The 17,697-nt window shown below is 43.4% G+C and overlaps 1 protein-coding gene across 3 annotated transcripts in view; it reads right to left on the minus strand.

The window, feature by feature from the left end:
• The window catches only part of slc38a3a (solute carrier family 38 member 3a), a 121,982-nt gene that overhangs the window by 69,382 nt on the left and 34,903 nt on the right, over nucleotides 1-17,697 (minus strand). For all 3 annotated transcript variants that reach the window (XM_028824104.2, XM_028824105.2, XM_051921485.1), the window contains 2 exons: nucleotides 3,957-4,114; nucleotides 1,124-1,208 (listed from right to left, as the gene is read on the minus strand). In XM_028824104.2, coding sequence (XP_028679937.1) covers nucleotides 1,124-1,208; nucleotides 3,957-4,066 — 195 coding nt within the window. In that variant the 5' untranslated portion in view covers nucleotides 4,067-4,114. The remainder of the gene's footprint in view (nucleotides 1-1,123; nucleotides 1,209-3,956; nucleotides 4,115-17,697) is intronic.

Below are 17,697 nucleotides of genomic sequence, written 5' to 3' on the forward strand. Positions count from 1 at the left end.
GTATGGCGTACAATCCTGTGTCATGTCATTCGGCATCCACAACAGGTCTGGAATGTGTGACGAAGAAAGGCAACAAAACGCACAAAGAAAGAGGCACGTAGGGCATATCTGGTGAAGAGAGGTTTGTAAATACACAACGCTATCGAATCAGACCGACATATCATTGAACCACTAGGGCCCTTTTAGTAAATGGCCGTTTCGCTAGGCTAGTTTACAATATCATCAAATTTACAACACTTGAGTAAACGCTAATGAGCTCTTATCTCGAAGTGACGCTGCTGCTTAGGAAAAGTTCTAAATATTAAAACACCATTCAGAAAATGTGCACACCTTTACATGCATAGATTCTGAAGTCACCTGCAGTTATGAACGCCTCATATCGCTGATAAACTCTGAAGGCTATTTGTGTGCGTTTGTTTGCCCTACAAACTGAACATGTCTGACAAACAGTGCTTCTCCAGAGCTAGAAGTGTTGAGTTCTGTAGCAGCCGTGACGCATGACGCACAAACTCAAAGGTCCTCCAGGGGAATGTGTCAGCACTCAGAAGACACCCCAGACCAAGCTGGCAGTCACATGTGGTTTTGTTTTGATTATTTGAAATGGCCGAAGGCTTTATAAATTCCCACCTGAGAGATGGTTGTGCTAACAGCCATCTCGACCCTGCAACAGAGCTGTGTATTTTAGCACACATTTTAGCTCCGAGGGTTTTAAGTCGTGTTTGACTAAAATTAGAGACAGGGCCCTAAAACCTGAACATGAGAGATCTGACCAACGAGAGACCATCAAGCTCATTCATTTAGATAATTGCTAAGCTGTCCTAATATCTCAGCCTCTTAAAGGTTGTCAAGTTTTCTACTTCAACTACTTATCTACATGAAATGAAACCTGCTATCACATGAGAATGGCAATAGTATCACAGCCTGGACTGTCTTCATAAGTAAACCTACCTTAGGTCCCGGCAATAACTCCATCAACAAAGATTCATCAACAGAGGTCCAAAGGTGGACCTCCACAAATTCTCTGGCCCTGTTTACAGAACATAGCACTGTTACACTCAAACTGGTCCACATGATGGTAGAGGATGCCACCGTATGGGACCACAAGATAAAATATTATACTCACATCTGTAAAACGAGTGGGCTTCTTTCCATCTGGGTGGGGTAAGAATTCTTGAACCTCTGCCGTGTGCCCCTCTGTATCCTCAAACCTGGCAAGAGATAAATGAGAGCTGTGAGGTGAAGTCAGGCATTTCTGAGGAGTACATGTGTTTACAATATCTCCTAAGCATGGGAAAGGCACTATATAAATAAAACATATTATTTCTCTATTATATTAAAAAAGTCTTCTGCTGTGTCCGAATTATTCAGCATTGACCACGCCTCTCCATACCGTTCACCCAATCATTACTCCTACTGCGCACATCCTCTCTCCATACCACATCGTGACTCTCTGAGTGCTAACTCACCCTTCAACGCAGTCACTTATAATGGCGAGGCAGAAAAGCAAAATGATCTATTGAAGAACGTTGAATTTTAGATCGCGATAGAAAAAGAACGGCAAGAGCCGATAATGAACAGCAAAAAAAATTAAAATGAACAAAAAAAGAGCTGCATATAATAAAAACGGAAAACAAAAAGAATCGTCCAATAAATGAAAAAGAGAAAAATATCCCGAACAACACGCGAACAGAAATGCAAAAAAAGCTACTTTTATGGAATTTAAGTTAGAGGATAAAGTAATTCATAATATTGTTTTTGATGAGGCGTTAATGTAATTTAATTTTTATTAACTTTTTATTACATTTTATTACATTGTACAGGCACCTGTAGTTATAATCGAGTGGCCAGAGTGAGAAGTTCGAGAGACACAGACACCAAAGATTCTTTAGAAAGAATATAAACGCTGTTTATTATATGTGGGCCAAATCACAGTCTTGTGCCACATAATAAATTATTAACACTAGAATCCCTGAAGCCTACGAAAAAACTCGTAATCCTTAAGCCCATTTTTAATCCCTTCGCACCTCTCCATCAGTGTCTTTTGTTTTGTAAAAGTGTCGATCAGCACAAGCAACAAGCAGCCTGCTATCTCATCACCCCCCCTCTTTGACAGAGCTCAACTCTCCCAGCTCAAGCCAAGGCTCCTAATCTGCATGTGAGGTGCCTGGAGTTGTAGAGGGTAAATAATACAGTACATTGTTATTTGGAATACATGCATTTCATGTGTGTTGAGTATCTATAAAGATCTGGGTAAGTGCAGGATGAAAGAAAATGCGAGAAATGCAAGAAATGCTGAACCTAAACCAGAAACTTTTTCCATGTTATACTAATAATGACGTGAAGGGAATAATGTGTGAAGACTCTAGTCCAAATATCAAATAAATGCATGCGCTTTTATTCAAGAATATAATCAAAAAAATTTTAAAAAAGCATTCGATTTACATGTTGCTGTCAATGAGTTAAAAACCCAATCTCAAATGTCAATCGACAGGAACTTGATAAGCATTCTTGAATGGTGCAGAGGTAAGAACTGCTGCCTTATAACCCAAAGATACTAGGTTCAAACCCGGGAGCTCAGCGTTTTGAGTAGTGAGCTGCTTATTATTATTATTATTATTACTATCTTATATATAAACGCCTATGCGTGGAAGTGTGTGTGTCTGTCTGTCCGGCCCAGAAGTGAGAGGTGGAGTGGGGGGTAAGGGCTCCACCTCAGAGGAAGCAGAAACTCGCTTAGCCGCTAATAACACAAGCGAGGCAAGCACATTGGCAAAACGAAACCTCAGAAGAAAGATACACTCACTTAGCCGCTAATACACAAGAAAGGCGAGCACATCAGCAAAACGGTATCCCTTTTATTTTTCCTCCTGCTGCTAATACACAAGTGTGGGTCACTTTAACTGCCGGTGTGGAGAAGAACAAACTGATTTCCGTGTCGGTCAGTGTAAGGCAGTGTTTTTCAGTCACTGGTTTGTGCCACCAGTGGGTCACAAGCTGCCAGTTTTGGTTCACAGTGGGTCGCCATAGCCAGTGTTTCTTAACCACAGAGTCTCGATCTGGATTGCTACTGGTGGGTCGTTGGTTCCCATCATTAGTGGGCGGTGATGGATCTCCTAAGTGATTGGCAGCACTGTGCAGTATGTTTCTAACTATGCTTGGTTCATCAAGGGGGAAGTTTGTAATTGCTGCTAGTAGGTCGTCAAAGAATTTAAACTGGGGTGTGGGACCATAAAGGTCGAAAAACACTTGTAAGGAAGGCAGTGCGGGACAATTCCAAAATTAGCCATGTGGTGCAGCGTTTCTAACTATGCTTGGTTCATCAAGGGGAAGTTTGTAATTGCTGCTAGTAGGTCGTCAAAGAATTTAAACTGGGGTGCGGGACCATAAAGGTTGAAAAAACACTTGTAAGGAAGGCAGTGCGGGACAATTCCAAAATTAGCCATGCGGTGCAGCGTTTCTAACTATGCTTGGTTCATCAAGGGGGAAGTTTGTAATTGCTGCTAGTAGGTCGTCAAAGAATTTAAACTGGGGTGCAGGACCATAAAGGTCGAAAAACACTTGTAAGGAAGGCAGTGCGGGACAATTCCAAAATTAGCCATGTGGTGCAGCGCAGATCAAAACAAACCATATTGGGCCCTATAAGAGTCAGAAAACATATGAGACCCTGAATAATAACAATAATAACAAAATAGTTATTGCTGTGGCTGGTTTTGACAATTTATAGGACATTTCTCTATTGTTTTCCTATGACCCTTGGCCATAAGTAGGAATCGGCTCAACTCGGTCCGATGTAAATAAGCATATGACTGTAATGTCACCTGTCAGTGGAAGACATGCAGCAAATAATCTCCTAGTACTGTTCATACATGACAGTAAATGAATAAAACTAGCAATATGCCTGGTTTTACATGACATGCAGACTATAAGATATGGCAGACGTGATGTAAATATTATACCTGTCCTCCTCCGGCAGGCTTTTCATGGGCACAGACAAGTCCTCGCTGTGCTTGCCATTTGGGATTATAGTCATCATTTCCGACTCGAAGGGCGGCTGGGCTGAATCCATGGCTTTGGATGGACTCTACTTTGCTGGATGAATCTTGTTAAGCTGCACCTGGAGAAATGACAAGAAATTTCACTTTAGCTGGGGCTTCAGCAGCCTGGGTTTGTCTCACACTGCAGTCACTTTATCTGTCAAGATCTACCTCTGTAGGAAAAAGTACATCACCCCTGACGATGCTTTACAAAGGGCCGCAAAGCAGGTGTATCACCTTACGTCAGCAGCAGCAGCTTTCTATCAGAGATGTTAATCAGCTGAAAGCTAAACATCAAGGAGGCCGCTTGGACACCACACGTAGTGAACAGAGCTGGCCAATTAGCACTGCTGACACGGAAATCACGGCCAAGCTATACAAAGTTACGTACCACACGTTGCCCCGCTTGCATGTTTTAGGTTTTCCTTCTCACTTAGACAAAAGTTACACTTATATTGGGTGGGTGAAGAAACATCTCAAATCACAGTGTGGGAAGCAGTCTGTCAAATCAGGCCATTTATTGCACATTTTCCCAGAACATTGGCCAAACGTAGTAAACGTAGAGGCTGGCATTCCACAAAACATGTAAATGAAAAAAAAGCTGCCTTTTGGTAGGGCACATGTACAGTTATGTGAAAAAGTAGGGAAATCGCTGCCTTTTTCAACATACCTGAACAGGCAAGCAGTAGATCTTCATGCAAACACTGCCAACCGATAAAAGTGACACACTTGAATTAAAACATAAGGGACGGTTTCCTTTTCAATCAGCCATTCAACCAAAATATCATTAGACGTGATGGTCTGCTGGGTGAAAAATAGTGAGATGAATGATTTTAATTTAAAGGCCGCGTTTAATGAAATGCGGTTTTTGAGACTCTCGTCAGACAGCAAATCTTATTTTGGTTGCACAAATATGGGAAGATGGGATCCTCGTGTGAGAAACTGCAATAAAACAATTTAATGGATACTCTCAGAGTGCTCACGGGATAAGCACGGCTGCGCCTTTTCAGTCTATGACCTCCTGACTTCCAGATTTGGATCTAATTAGCCACCATCTTCAGTTGTTTCATTCATAACATCACAAAAAAAAAATATTTATTTTTTATTCTGTTACTTATTTTGCTGAAACCTTTATCCAAGGTGACTTAAAACCTTTGAGATACAATTGATTGCATTTATTTTGTTTTTTTCCCATTGGGGCACAGGCAGGTGAAGTGACTTGCTCACAGTCATATGGTGTGAGAAGTGGGATTTGAAATCAGTGTTTGAAGTCCAAAGTCCAAGACTTAACTACTAGGCCTTCACTGGCTTGTTTTTAAGCTTGTTTTATTGGTTCAGTGACTCCCTTTAACAACTACTAGTCACATTTTGTATTATCGTGGAAATGTATCTATACTTTATATACAGTGCATCCGGAAAGTATTCACAGCGCATCACTTTTCCACATTTTGTTATATTACAGCCTTATTCCAAAATGGATTAAATTCATTTTTTTCCTCAGAATTCTACACACAACACCCCATAATGACAACGTGAAAAAAGTTTACTTGTGGTTTTTGCAAATTTATTAAAAATACAAAAACTGAGACATCACATGTACATAAGTATTCACAGCCTTTGCCGTGAAGCTCAAAATTGAGCTCAGGTGCATCCTGTTTCCCCTGATCATCCTTGAGATGTTTCTGCAGCTTCATTGGAGTCCACCTGTGGTAAATTCAGTTGACTGGACATGATTTGGAAAGGCACACACCTGTCTATAGAAGGTCCCACAGTGGACAGTTCATGTCAGAGCATAAAACAAGTATGAAGTCAAAGGAATTGTCTGTAGACCTCCGAGACAGGATTGTCTCGAGGCACAAATCTGGGGAAGGTTACAGAAAAATTTCTGCTGCTTTGAAGGTCCCAATGAGCACAGTGACCTCCATCATCCGTAAGTGGAAGAAGTTCGAAACCACCAGGACTCTTCCTAGAGCTGGTTGGCCATCTAAACTGAGTGATCAGGGGAGAAGGGCCTTAGTCAGGGAGGTGACCAAGAACCCGATGGTCACTCTGTCAGAGCTCCAGAGGTCCTCTGTGGAGAGAGGAGAACCTTCCAGAAGGACAACCATCTCTGCAGCAATCCACCAATCAGGCCTGTATGGTAGAGTGGCCAGACGGAAGCCACTCCTTAGTAAAAGGCACATGGCAGCCCGCCTGGAGTTTGCCAAAAGGCACCTGAAGGACTCTCAGACCATGAGAAAGAAAATTCTCTGGTCTGATGAGGCAAAGATTGAACTGTTTGGTGTGAATGCCAGGCGTCACATTTGGAGGAAACCTGGCACCATCCCTACAGTGAAGCATGGTGGTGGCAGCATCATGCTGTGGGGATGTTTTTCAGTGGCAGGGACTGGGAGACTAGTCAGGATAAAGGGAAAGATGACTGCAGCAATGTACAGAGACATCCTGGATGAAAACCTGCTCCAGAGCGCTCTTGACCTCAGACTGGGGTGACGGTTCATCTTTCAGCAGGACAACGACCCTAAGCACACAGCCAAGATATCAAAGGAGTGGCTTCAGGACAACTCTGTGAATGTCCTTGAGTGGCCCAGCCAGAGCCCAGACTTGAATCTGATTGAACATCTCTGGAGAGATCTTAAAATGGCTGTGCACCGACGCTTCCCATCCAACCTGATGGAGCTTGAGAGGTGCTGCAAAGAGGAATGGGAGAAACTGGCCAAGGATAGGTGTGCCAAGCTTGTGGCATCATATTCAAAAAGACTTGAGACTGGAATTGCTGCCAAAGGTGCATCGACAAAGTATTGAGCAAAGGCTGTGAATACTTATGGACATGGGATTTCTCAGTTTTTTTATTTTTAATAAATCTGCAAAAATCTCGCACTTTTTTCACGTTGTCATTATGGGATGTTGTGTGTGGAATTCTGAGGAAAAAAAATGAATTTAATCCATTTTGGAATAAGGCTGTAACATAACAAAAGGTGGAAAAAGTGATGCGCTGTGAATACTTTCTGGATGCACTGTAGGTGCTTTGTAGCCCCCCAGAATTGGCATTGGCTGGTGGTGGCCGGTTGTGAACCCAAATCTGGCTTAGAAATGATCTCTATGCAGCATGAGCTTAATGGAGAGCCCTTTAAATCAGCCCCCAACCTTTTCTGGGCATCGACGCCAGTCCACTCCACCCATCCGCAGTACAACAATTTATTATCTTGCGTGACCCTAAATCACACAAGGAATGTCTCCATGGGCTTTAACTGGGTTTGTTTTTTGACAGCCCCCCAGCCTAGATTCTCTAAGAAGACGAGAAAAAGCCCCCCCACCTCCAAAAATAAAAAATAAAATGAAATCTTGGGAAAGGCAAATCAGAGAGAGACCCTCGTCCACGTAGGTTGGGCATACAATCCCATCCTCATTGCCAAATGAACTGCTGCGGACTCACTACACAAAGCAACTCAGTTTGAAGAATTGTGCTGTGGTGTATTGTCTTGTCGGTGGTCAGCCACAAACCCACAGCAATCTGGCTTAGGAGCGAGTTTCGTGCAGCATAAGACCAACGGAGCTACTACTTTAGCTACATAAATATAAAAACAATCGGGAGTTTATGTGCTACAGACACATCACTGACGGAGGGTGTGATACCATGACAAAGCATTCAAGGGAAAGCAGAGTCAGAGTCACCAGCGCCAGTTCCTGCAGTGGCTTGTATTCAGTTACATTCTCACATGCAGCATCTGACATGAGATCTCATGGGATCAGGATATGAGGTGACGGGGCTTCAGGAATTATTTAACTTGGAGGCAAATGAATAAAAAATGAGCCTCCGAAGAATCAAACTACAAGCACTAAAGGGGGCACAGCCTCCTGGACACAAAGCCCAGGAAGAACCAGGTAAACAGCAGCCAGAAATAATGGGATCCGGATGAGAATGGTTTTATCCTTCAATTTCTTAGTTATTGTGATTATGACTGGTGGGGCAACATGTTGGTGCAGTGGTTACCACTGCCATCTCATAAATTTTCAAGCTCAAATCCCATCCGTTTGTTCGACTAGTCTGCTCGTCCTGGATGGTATTCCGGTTTCTTCTCACGTCCCAAAGCAGATGAAAGTAAAGCTAACTGGTGGCTCTAAATTGGCCTGGTGTGAAGGACTGTATACAGTTAGGTCCATAAATATTTGAACAGAGACAACTTTTTTTCTAATTTTGGTTCTGTACATTACCACAATGAATTGTAAATGAAACATCTCAGATGCAGTTGAAGTGCAGACTTTCAGCTTTAATTCAGTGGGGTGAACAAAACAATTGCATAAAAAATGTGAGGCAACTAAAGCATTTTTTGAACACAATCCCTTTGATGGAAGGATCAAAATTTGGCGTCAACAACATGAAAGCATGGACCCATCCTGCCTTGTATCAACTGGTCAGGCTGGTGGTGATGGTTTAATAGTGTGGGGGATATTTTCTTGCACAGTTTGAGCATCATTTAAATGCCACAGCTCACCTGAGTATTGTTGCTGACCATGTCCATCTCTTTATGACCGCCATCTTCTGATGGCTCCTTCCAGCAGAATAACATGCCATGACACAAAGCTCAGATCATCTCATAATGGTTTCTTGAACATGACAATGAGTTCATTGGACTTAAATGGCCATCACATTCAGAAGATCTCAATCCACTAGAGCACCTATGGGATGTGGTGGAACGGGAGATTCGCATCTTGGATGTGCAGCCAATAAATCAGCAGCAACTGCGTGATGCCGTCATGTCAATAAGGACAAAAGTCCCTGAGGAATGTCTCCAGCACCTTGTCGAATCAACGCCACGAAGAATTACAGCAGTTCTGAAGGCAAAAGGGGGTCCAACCCAGTATTAGCAGGTTGTACCTACTAAAGTGGCCGGTGAGTGTGTACAGTGATCCCTCGCTATATCGCGCTTCGCCTTTCACGGCTTCACTCCATCGCGGATTTTATATGTAAGCATATTTAAATATATATCGAGGATTTGTGAGGACAATGGTTCTTTTAATTTCTGGTACATGCTTCCTCAGTTGGTTTGCCCAGTTGATTTCATACAAGGGACGCTATTGGCAGATGGCTGAGAAGCTACCCAACTTACTTTTCTCTCTCTCTCTCTTGCGCTGACTTTCTCTGATCCTGACGTAGAGGGATTGAGCAGGGGGGCTGTTCGCACACCTAGACGATACGGACGCTCGTCTAAAAATGCTGAAAGATTATCTTCACATTGCTATCTTTTGTGCAGCTGCTTCCTGAAACGACATGCTGCACGATGCTTCGCATACTTAAAAGCTCGAAGGGCACGTATTGATTTTTGACTGAAAAACAAACTCTGTCTCTCTCTCTCTCTCTCTCTGCTCCTGACGGAGGGGGTGTGAGCTGCCGCCTTCAACAGCTTTGTGCCGCGGTGCTTTGCATACTTACAAGCCAAACAGCCCTATTGATTTGTTTGCTAGAGATTGTTTTCTCTATCTATGTGACATTCTGTGCTCCTGACACGCACTCCTTTGAAGAGGAAGATATGTTTGCAATCTTTTAATTGTGAGACAGAACTGTCATCTCTGTCTTGTCATGGAGCACAGTTCAAACTTTTGAAAAAGAGACAAATGTTTGTTTGCAGTGTTTATATAACGTTCCTGTCTCTCTACAACCTCCTGTGTTTCTGCGACCCAAGCATGACAATATAAAAATAACCATATAAACATATGGTTTCTACTTTGTGGATTTTCTTATTTCGCGGGTGGCTCTGGAACGCAACCCCCGCGATGGAGGAGGGATTACTGTATTACAATTCTACAGTACTGCCCCCTGCAGGGGACACCTTGCCTAACTCATCTGAAGCTAAGACAAGTTCTGTTCTCTCAGGCGAGCCACAATAGGATTAAGCAGATTTTGCCTGAAGGGAAGCGACGGATTCAGAGGACCTGAAAGAGATGGCTGAGCAATTCAATGTGTCTGTGCGGGTCATGGAGCCCCCCCCCCCCACATCTCCACCCCACCCTGAGTCTCAACCAGCTTCAACCAGTCTAAGAGCAGCTTCTGGGATGCCCTCCTTTAGTGTGCATGATGTGTGTTTTTCACAAGAAGTGGGACGGGGGGGGCGGGGGGGGGGGGGTTGGGATAAAAAATGAAAGCTACTATTCTGGCGGGTGCCTTTCTTAAAGTTTAACCTTGTGCCACGTTGGTTTCCTTTGCTGGGCACTGTGCTCGTTGTTTCTGAATTATTATCACAGTGTCCAGCATTCAGGAGATATAGGGAGTTTTAAATCCCCGCCGTGCTGCCTATTTTTGCTACCCGGTACCAGTTCCTCCGGCTACGTTTGTGGCACAGCTAGTGCCTTCTGTTTGCCTGGGTGATGCTGGGCAACGTGAACGGGCAGCAGAGCCTCCTGCACAATAGCCTACGTTGTGTCGTTTCCTGGGAACTGTCAAGGAAACAGGGCCGTCTTTGTGTTAGCATCATTATAGTGCAGGGCCCCCTTGGCTGATGTTCGCCATGGCACTCGAGGACTGAAAAGGTAATTCATTGCTGTGTAATTGAAAAGAAAGCAACCTTAAATTCAGCGGCTGCCAGGTCTGTGGCTCACGTTATATGGAGCAGGACAGTGACACTTCTTTTTTTTTTTCCAGGCAAGGGGAATGTCGATCCAGAACTGGGATCAAATGATCATAAAGACAAGCACACGTTGTACGGAATATAGACCAGAAAAATTAAAAACAAAATATATATATATATAAGGGCTTGGCATGACGCAGAATACCAAAGTGGCATCCAGTCTGAGATAAGACAAGGGATTGAGAAAGTAGTCAGACCCCTTCAATCATTGCACACTTTACTGTGTTGTAGATTTAATTATAAACAAATACATTTGACGTTTTTGGCCCAACAATCTACACTCAATTTATTATAAGTGAGAAACTTGTTTTCAAAAAGGTTTATGAAAAATCAAAAACTGAAATTTCTTATTCATACTGTATAAACATTCGGACCCTCAATTCAGCAAATTTTTTTATGATATCTGGAATTATAAATAACAGATATCCAACAGTGTATCTATTTTAAGATAATGTAGATGCCACAGTGGCGTAGCGTAGTAGGGGCGGCCCGCCCCGTGCGGCACTTTTAGGGGGCGGCAAAATTTCATAATAAATAATAATAATATCTTGTAAAAATTTGAACCATACCTAAAGAAGGGGGCGGCGGAATTTTCCTCTGCCCCGGGCGGCTGACACCCACGCTACGCTACTGAGATGCCACAGGGGTTGGATGGGCATCCCGGCCAGAAGAGGGAATGGTTCCTTACCCGGATGGGAGGCTCCTAACAGGCAGATTGGGCATCCTGGCCAGGGAGGAGAAAGGGATCAGACCCAGAAGGAAGGACCGGAAGAGATGGACCCCTGCAAAAGGAAAGATGTCACTGGGGGCCTTTTGTTCTCCCAGCACGCTAGTTGGCAGCAGCCCTGGATATCCGTGCCCAGTGGGAAGCCAGCAGGGCATGCTGGGAAATGGAGTCAGGCAGGGCAGCCCTGCTGTGGTCACTGGGCACTGCAGGGAGACAAACTCCCTGTTATAATGGATTTCCATGTGAACTTGAAGTGCTTCCATCGGGCAATCACCCTGGCACCAGAAATACTCCCCGGTCCGTAATAAAAGGGACCGCACTCCCTTATCTAGGCGAGTCGGAGCTGGGAGGTAGAGAGGCAACACTTGACTGGAGGAGAGCAGTGCGGTGGTGAGAGAAATTGTAGTGGTGTGAATTGTGGAGAAAAAAACCACAATTGTTACTGGTTGGAAGAGTGAAGGTGAACAAACCAACCTTTATTTGAACCTGGGGTTTACTGTGTGTTCGTGTTTGCGGGTTTGAGGCTCGCTGATGCCCCGGCTTACATCATAATATCTAAAAAGCATTTTATGAATTCAAAATATCGTGAAATGATATGCTATACATTTTGGGATATCTGAAATGCGTTTTCAGATATTTTAAAATAACTTTCTGTGCATTTCAAGATATCCCAAATACATTTTGAAATATCTCGAAATCACTTCCTATAAAATTTCCTATTCTTTCAATGGGACTTCCTATCTATTTTAAGACATCTCAAAAATGTATTTCAGATATCTAGAAATGTACAGGAAGTTATTTTGCGATATCTGGAAATGTATTTGAGATATCTTAAAATGAGCGGGAACTTATTTTAAGATATCTAATCTCTCTATTATAATAAAAAAAATCTTGGGAAGAGAGACGAGACGTGACTTTTTCAGAGAGATACTTTCACGTCCCGCAAGACGAGACTTTGTACCAAGAGATTTAACTACGCCCCGGGGCTGGAAATAAAAGACAAAGAGTAGACGACAAAGTAGAACGTCGTAAAGAATTCAGAAACGTTGGCGCGATACACATGCAGAGCAGGTTAGAGATAATGGAAGTACGAAAATTCGACGTCTCAAAAAAGGATAGTAAAGATCGCATTAGCGCAAACAAACGGAAATTATTATTCGGTGAAATAACGTTAACAGCGAAAAGAGATCGAATATATTGTTCAGATTTAAACTTTAAGAGCGGAGACTTGTAGATCGTCTAATTCCGTGTTGCCATCAGGGAAAAGTAGTGTTTCTTCCCAATGAAGAGGCGTATCTGCGAGAATTAAAAGATTTGTTTTGTGAAAGAGAAATCCACACACGCGAGCGGCGGAGACGTGAAGTTGCTGGTGCGTAGCGCAGGAAGGGGGGTTGGCGAGCAAAGTGAGCAGGAGGTGAAGCCCCCTAGTCCCGAAATATAATTAAGATTTCTTAAAAAGCATTTAAGATATCTTGAAATTCACTGTTGTTTCAGATATCTAAAATACATTTTGAGATATCTCAAATTCATTTCATGATATCTGAAAACGATTCTCTCTACATTTCGAGATATCTTTAAAAAGACATGAAATTATTTCAGGGTATCTCAGTAGCATTTTTGGATATCTACAATACAATTTAAGATGCCCGAAAAACTTTCCCAGATATCTCGAAACAGCTTCCTGTACGTTTTCAGATATTTGAAATATATTTCACGATATCTCAAAATCACTTCATGCTCGTTTTAAGATATCTCAAATACATTTCAAGATATCTTACAGTAGATTAAACAGGAAGTTCCATTGAAATAATAGGCAGTTTTACAGGAAATGATTTTGAGATATCTTCAAATGCATGCAAGGTTAATTTAAGATATCTAAAAATTCATTTGAGATATCTTGAAATGCAGACGCAAGTGTCACACACGTGTGAATAGGGGACAGTTAAAGGGCTTGATCACGAGTGAAACCATGAGAAATGGGGATCTGGAATGCGGTGCTAATGCTCTTCTCTCCTTCACACCCATAGGAAAACACCAGAATAAAAAGCTGTTACCTCAAAAACCACTCCGATCCCCAAAGAAGAAAAACGTCCCATCACACGCCATGGAATCCCATCACTTCTGGTCTCCATCTGACGACTTTAGTTCCATCCCCTCTGTTCTCTGGCTCCCTCAATCCCCGTCACTTCCGTTATTGCATTTCCTCCCTGTCATTAAGTCCTCTATAAAAGCTCCATGCAACCATGATTTAACCATCAATTGTCGATGATTATTTTGCCCGCTATGGACCTTGTAGCCACAAACTGGACTACACGGCCAACTCTTTACCTGTCTCGTCTTGTCTCAAGTCTTACACAAGTTATTTTGAGATATCTCAAAATGTATTGCAGATATCTCAAAATGTAAAGGAAATTATTTTCAGATACATCAAAGTGAGTTTTAGGTATCTTAAAAAGTAAATTACATTTTAAGGAATCTGACATTCATTTTGAGATATATCTAAATGTTAACTTGGCTTGCCATATGCACACCTGGAATTGGCCACTTTATGCCATTCTTCCTGGCAGACCCTTTAGAATGAATGAGAAGTGTTAGCATCTACAGGTCTCTCCATGCGTGATCTGAAGGGTTCAAGTCTGGACTTTGCTAAGACCACCCCAGGGCTCTCACGGACATGTGTTTCAGGTCATTGACATGCTGAAAGGTGAACCATCACGCCAGTCTGAGGTTGCCTGCACTCTGCAGCAGGTCTTCTCCAAGGCCCTCTCAGTATTTGGCTGCATTCATCCTTCCCTCATTGCTGACCAGTCTCCCTGTGCCCATAGCATGATGCTGCCTCCACCATACTTCACCATACGGTTGGTATTAAGCAGGAGATGAGCAAGGCCTGATCTTCACCAGACACAGCGTTTGGAGTTCTGCCCAAAGAGTTCAATTTCTGTCATCAGACCAGAGAATCTCACTCCTCACATGGTCTCAGGGCCCTTCAAATGCCAACTTTAACCCAAGAGTAGCTATCGCCATAAACCACGGTGTCTAATTGATGGAGTGCTGCCGAGATGGTCGGCCTTCCGACAGGTTCTCCCTTTCTTGGCAGAGGACTTCTGAAGCTCTTTTAGAGTAACCACAGAGTTCTCGATCGCCTCCCTGACCAACGCTGCCCCCTTGCCAGGTTACTCAATTCGGCCAAATGGCCAACTCTAGAAAGAGACCTGGTGGTTCCAAACTTCTTCTATTTCACAAATGTGGTTTGATCCGCCTGCCTCACCACAGTCTGAACGGGGAAGTCTACAGAGAGTCCCTGGTAATTCATGCCTTGGTTTTAGTGTGAATTGTGGGTCCTTCTTTACACAGAAACACGTGTGCCGTTCTAAATGGTGTCAAATTAATTCAGTTTATAATGGGTGGACTACAATCAAGTTCTGGATGCATCTCAAGGAGAACTGAAGCATTCAGGGTGCACCTCACCTTAATCTGGAGTGCCACGGTAAAGGGTCTGAAAACGTCAATGAAGGAAGGGGGGGGAGTTCAGTTTTGGGTTTTTAATACATTTGCAGACCTTTCTGAAAACATGTTCACTTTGCCACTATGAGTTATGGAGTGTAGACAGATGAGCAAAACTGCACATTTACCCATTTAGAATTTAGAATTTAGCACAAGTGAAGGGGTCTGAATACACGCTGAATCCCCTGTAAATCTTCAATCTTTGCTTTTGTGTATATTGTGCTTTGGGCTGCCCATGCTGATAGTGTTCAGTATAAAAGATGCAGACGGATTTTCTTAACCGCCTGCTTCTTAAATAAATAGGCCCGCCTTGGACAATCATGGGAATTGCTTTGTTAAGTGCACTTCAGTGGTGTCTTCTCTAAAAGCCACTATTTAAGATAATGATGGATTGATTGCTGGGATAACTGGAATGAGTCAACCTTAATAAATATCATCCACATAATAATGACATGTGGGCCGTGGTAAAGGATTTACAAAGTATGACAATAAAGAATGGAGACATGTTCAGCACTAAGCAGGTAGCACAAAACAAGGATCCCACACATTAAAGAAGCTCTGGCTGAGCCCCCTGGCAGTCAGCTGTAGTGAAAACCTCAAGGCTGGCACCTCCAAAACACTGGACCTCCGACTGAGTATAAATTATCTATCTATATACACAAACACATCCATCCATCCATTTTCCAACCCGCTGAATCCGAACACAGGGTCACGGGGGTCTGCTGGAGCCAATCCCAGCCAACACAGGGCACAAGGCAGGGAACCAATCCCGGGCAGGGTGCCAACCCACCGCAGGACACACACAAACTAGGGCCAATTTAGAATTGCCAGTCCACCTAACCAGCATGTCTTTGGACTGTAGGAGGAAACCGGAGCGCCCGGAGGAAACCCACGCAGACACGGGGAGAACATGCAAACTCCACGCAGGGAGGGCCCGGGAAGCGAACCCAGGTCCCCAGGTCTCCCAACTGCGAGGCAGCAGCGCTACCCACTGTGCCACTGTGCCGCCCACAAACACATCTACTGTATATATGTATACTATATAGTATCTGCCAAATAATACAAAGAGTCACAACACATGCTTCACTCTTATTGGGGGGATCGAACCTCGGATGTCAGCACCTGCGGTGAAGACTCTGACGTTGTGCCAATGGCAGCTGGTTCACTTATTTGACAGGGTGAAGATGAGGGTATTACATTTTTAGATCTGAGTCGCAATCTGATTACTTGGGTCGTTACCGACATATTATATATATATATAGTAGCAGGAGAACAGGCATCCCATTCCTTCCATAGTATGGGAGGCCAGTGCAACGACACAAGCAGATTGGCCAGCAGGGCAAGGAAATAAATTTAAACCTGGCTGGTCTGATTTAATGGACAGGCAGAGAAAAGCTGAGGATCAGGAGTGTTTCTATCCCCAATACACTAAGTGGCAGTAGTTCTCGCATGGTAACCCAATTGGGATCCCCGCAAGGGTGCTTGGGACTTGGAGTCTGGAAGTGTAGTCCTGTCGGAGTCCCTGAATAGTGGGTGCTGTCAGGGGAGGACTTATTTTTTTTTTCTATGGCCTGGAAGTGCTTCCACAAGGACACAGCATGACACCGGAAGCATTCCTGGGTCTGACTTAAAAGGCGTCCACTTCCTCACTTCATTTGAGTCAAGAGTTGGGAGGTAGCGGGCAACACTCAGCAGAGGGAGAGAAGGAAGAAGAAGTGCATACTTTGTAATGTTTAGTGGCTGATTACTGGAGAGAGGATTGTGAGAAGTGCTTGGTGTGAATAAAATATCCTTTGTTCCAATAATGTGTGGTGTATTACTGTCTTGGGTATGGGCTCAGTGGTGCCCCCTTGTGGTAACTATATATATATTACATATATATATATATATATATATATATATATATATATATATATATATATATATATATACAGTGCATCTGGAAAGTATTCACAGCGCATCACTTTTCCCACATTTTGTTATGTTACAGCCTTATTCCAAAATGGATTAAATTCGTTTTATTTCCTCAGAATTCTACACACAACACCCCATAATGACAACGTGAAAAAAGTTTACTTGAGGTTTTAGCAAATTTATTAAAAATAAAAAAATTGAGAAAGCACATGTACGTAAGTATTCACAGCCTTTGCCATGAAGCTCAAAATTGAGCTCAGGTGCCTCCTGCTTCCCCTGATCATCCTTGAGATGTTTCTGCAGCTTCATTGGAGTCCACCTGTGGTAAATTCAGTTGACTGGACATGATTTGGAAAGGCACACACCTGTCTATATAAGGTCCCACAGTTGACAGTTCATGTCAGAGCACAAACCAAGCGTGAAGTCAAAGGAATTGTCTGTAGACCTCCGAGACAGGATTGTCTCAAGGCACAAATCTGGGGAAGGTTACAGAAAAATTTCTGCTGCTTTGAAGGTCCCAATGAGCACAGTGGCCTCCATCATACATAAGTGGAAGAAGTTCAAAACCACCAGGACTCTTCCTAGAGCTGGCTGGCCATCTAAACTGAGCGATCAGGGGAGAAGGGCCTTAGTCAGGGAGGTGACCAAGAACCCAATGGTCACTCTGTCAGAGCTCCCCAGAGGTCCTCTGTGGAGAGAGGAGAACCTTCCAGAAAGGACAACCATCTCTGCAGCAATCCACCAATCAGGCCTGTATGGTAGAGTGGCCAGACGGAAGCCACTCCTTAGTAAAAGGCACATGGCAGCCCGCCTGAAGTTTGCCAAAAGGCACCTGAAGGACTCTCAGACCATGAGAAAGAAAATTCTCTGGTCTGATGAGACAAAGATTGAACTC

Source organism: Erpetoichthys calabaricus, chromosome 18 (genome assembly GCF_900747795.2).
Source record: "Erpetoichthys calabaricus chromosome 18, fErpCal1.3, whole genome shotgun sequence".
Classification (NCBI taxonomy): domain Eukaryota; kingdom Metazoa; phylum Chordata; class Cladistia; order Polypteriformes; family Polypteridae; genus Erpetoichthys; species Erpetoichthys calabaricus.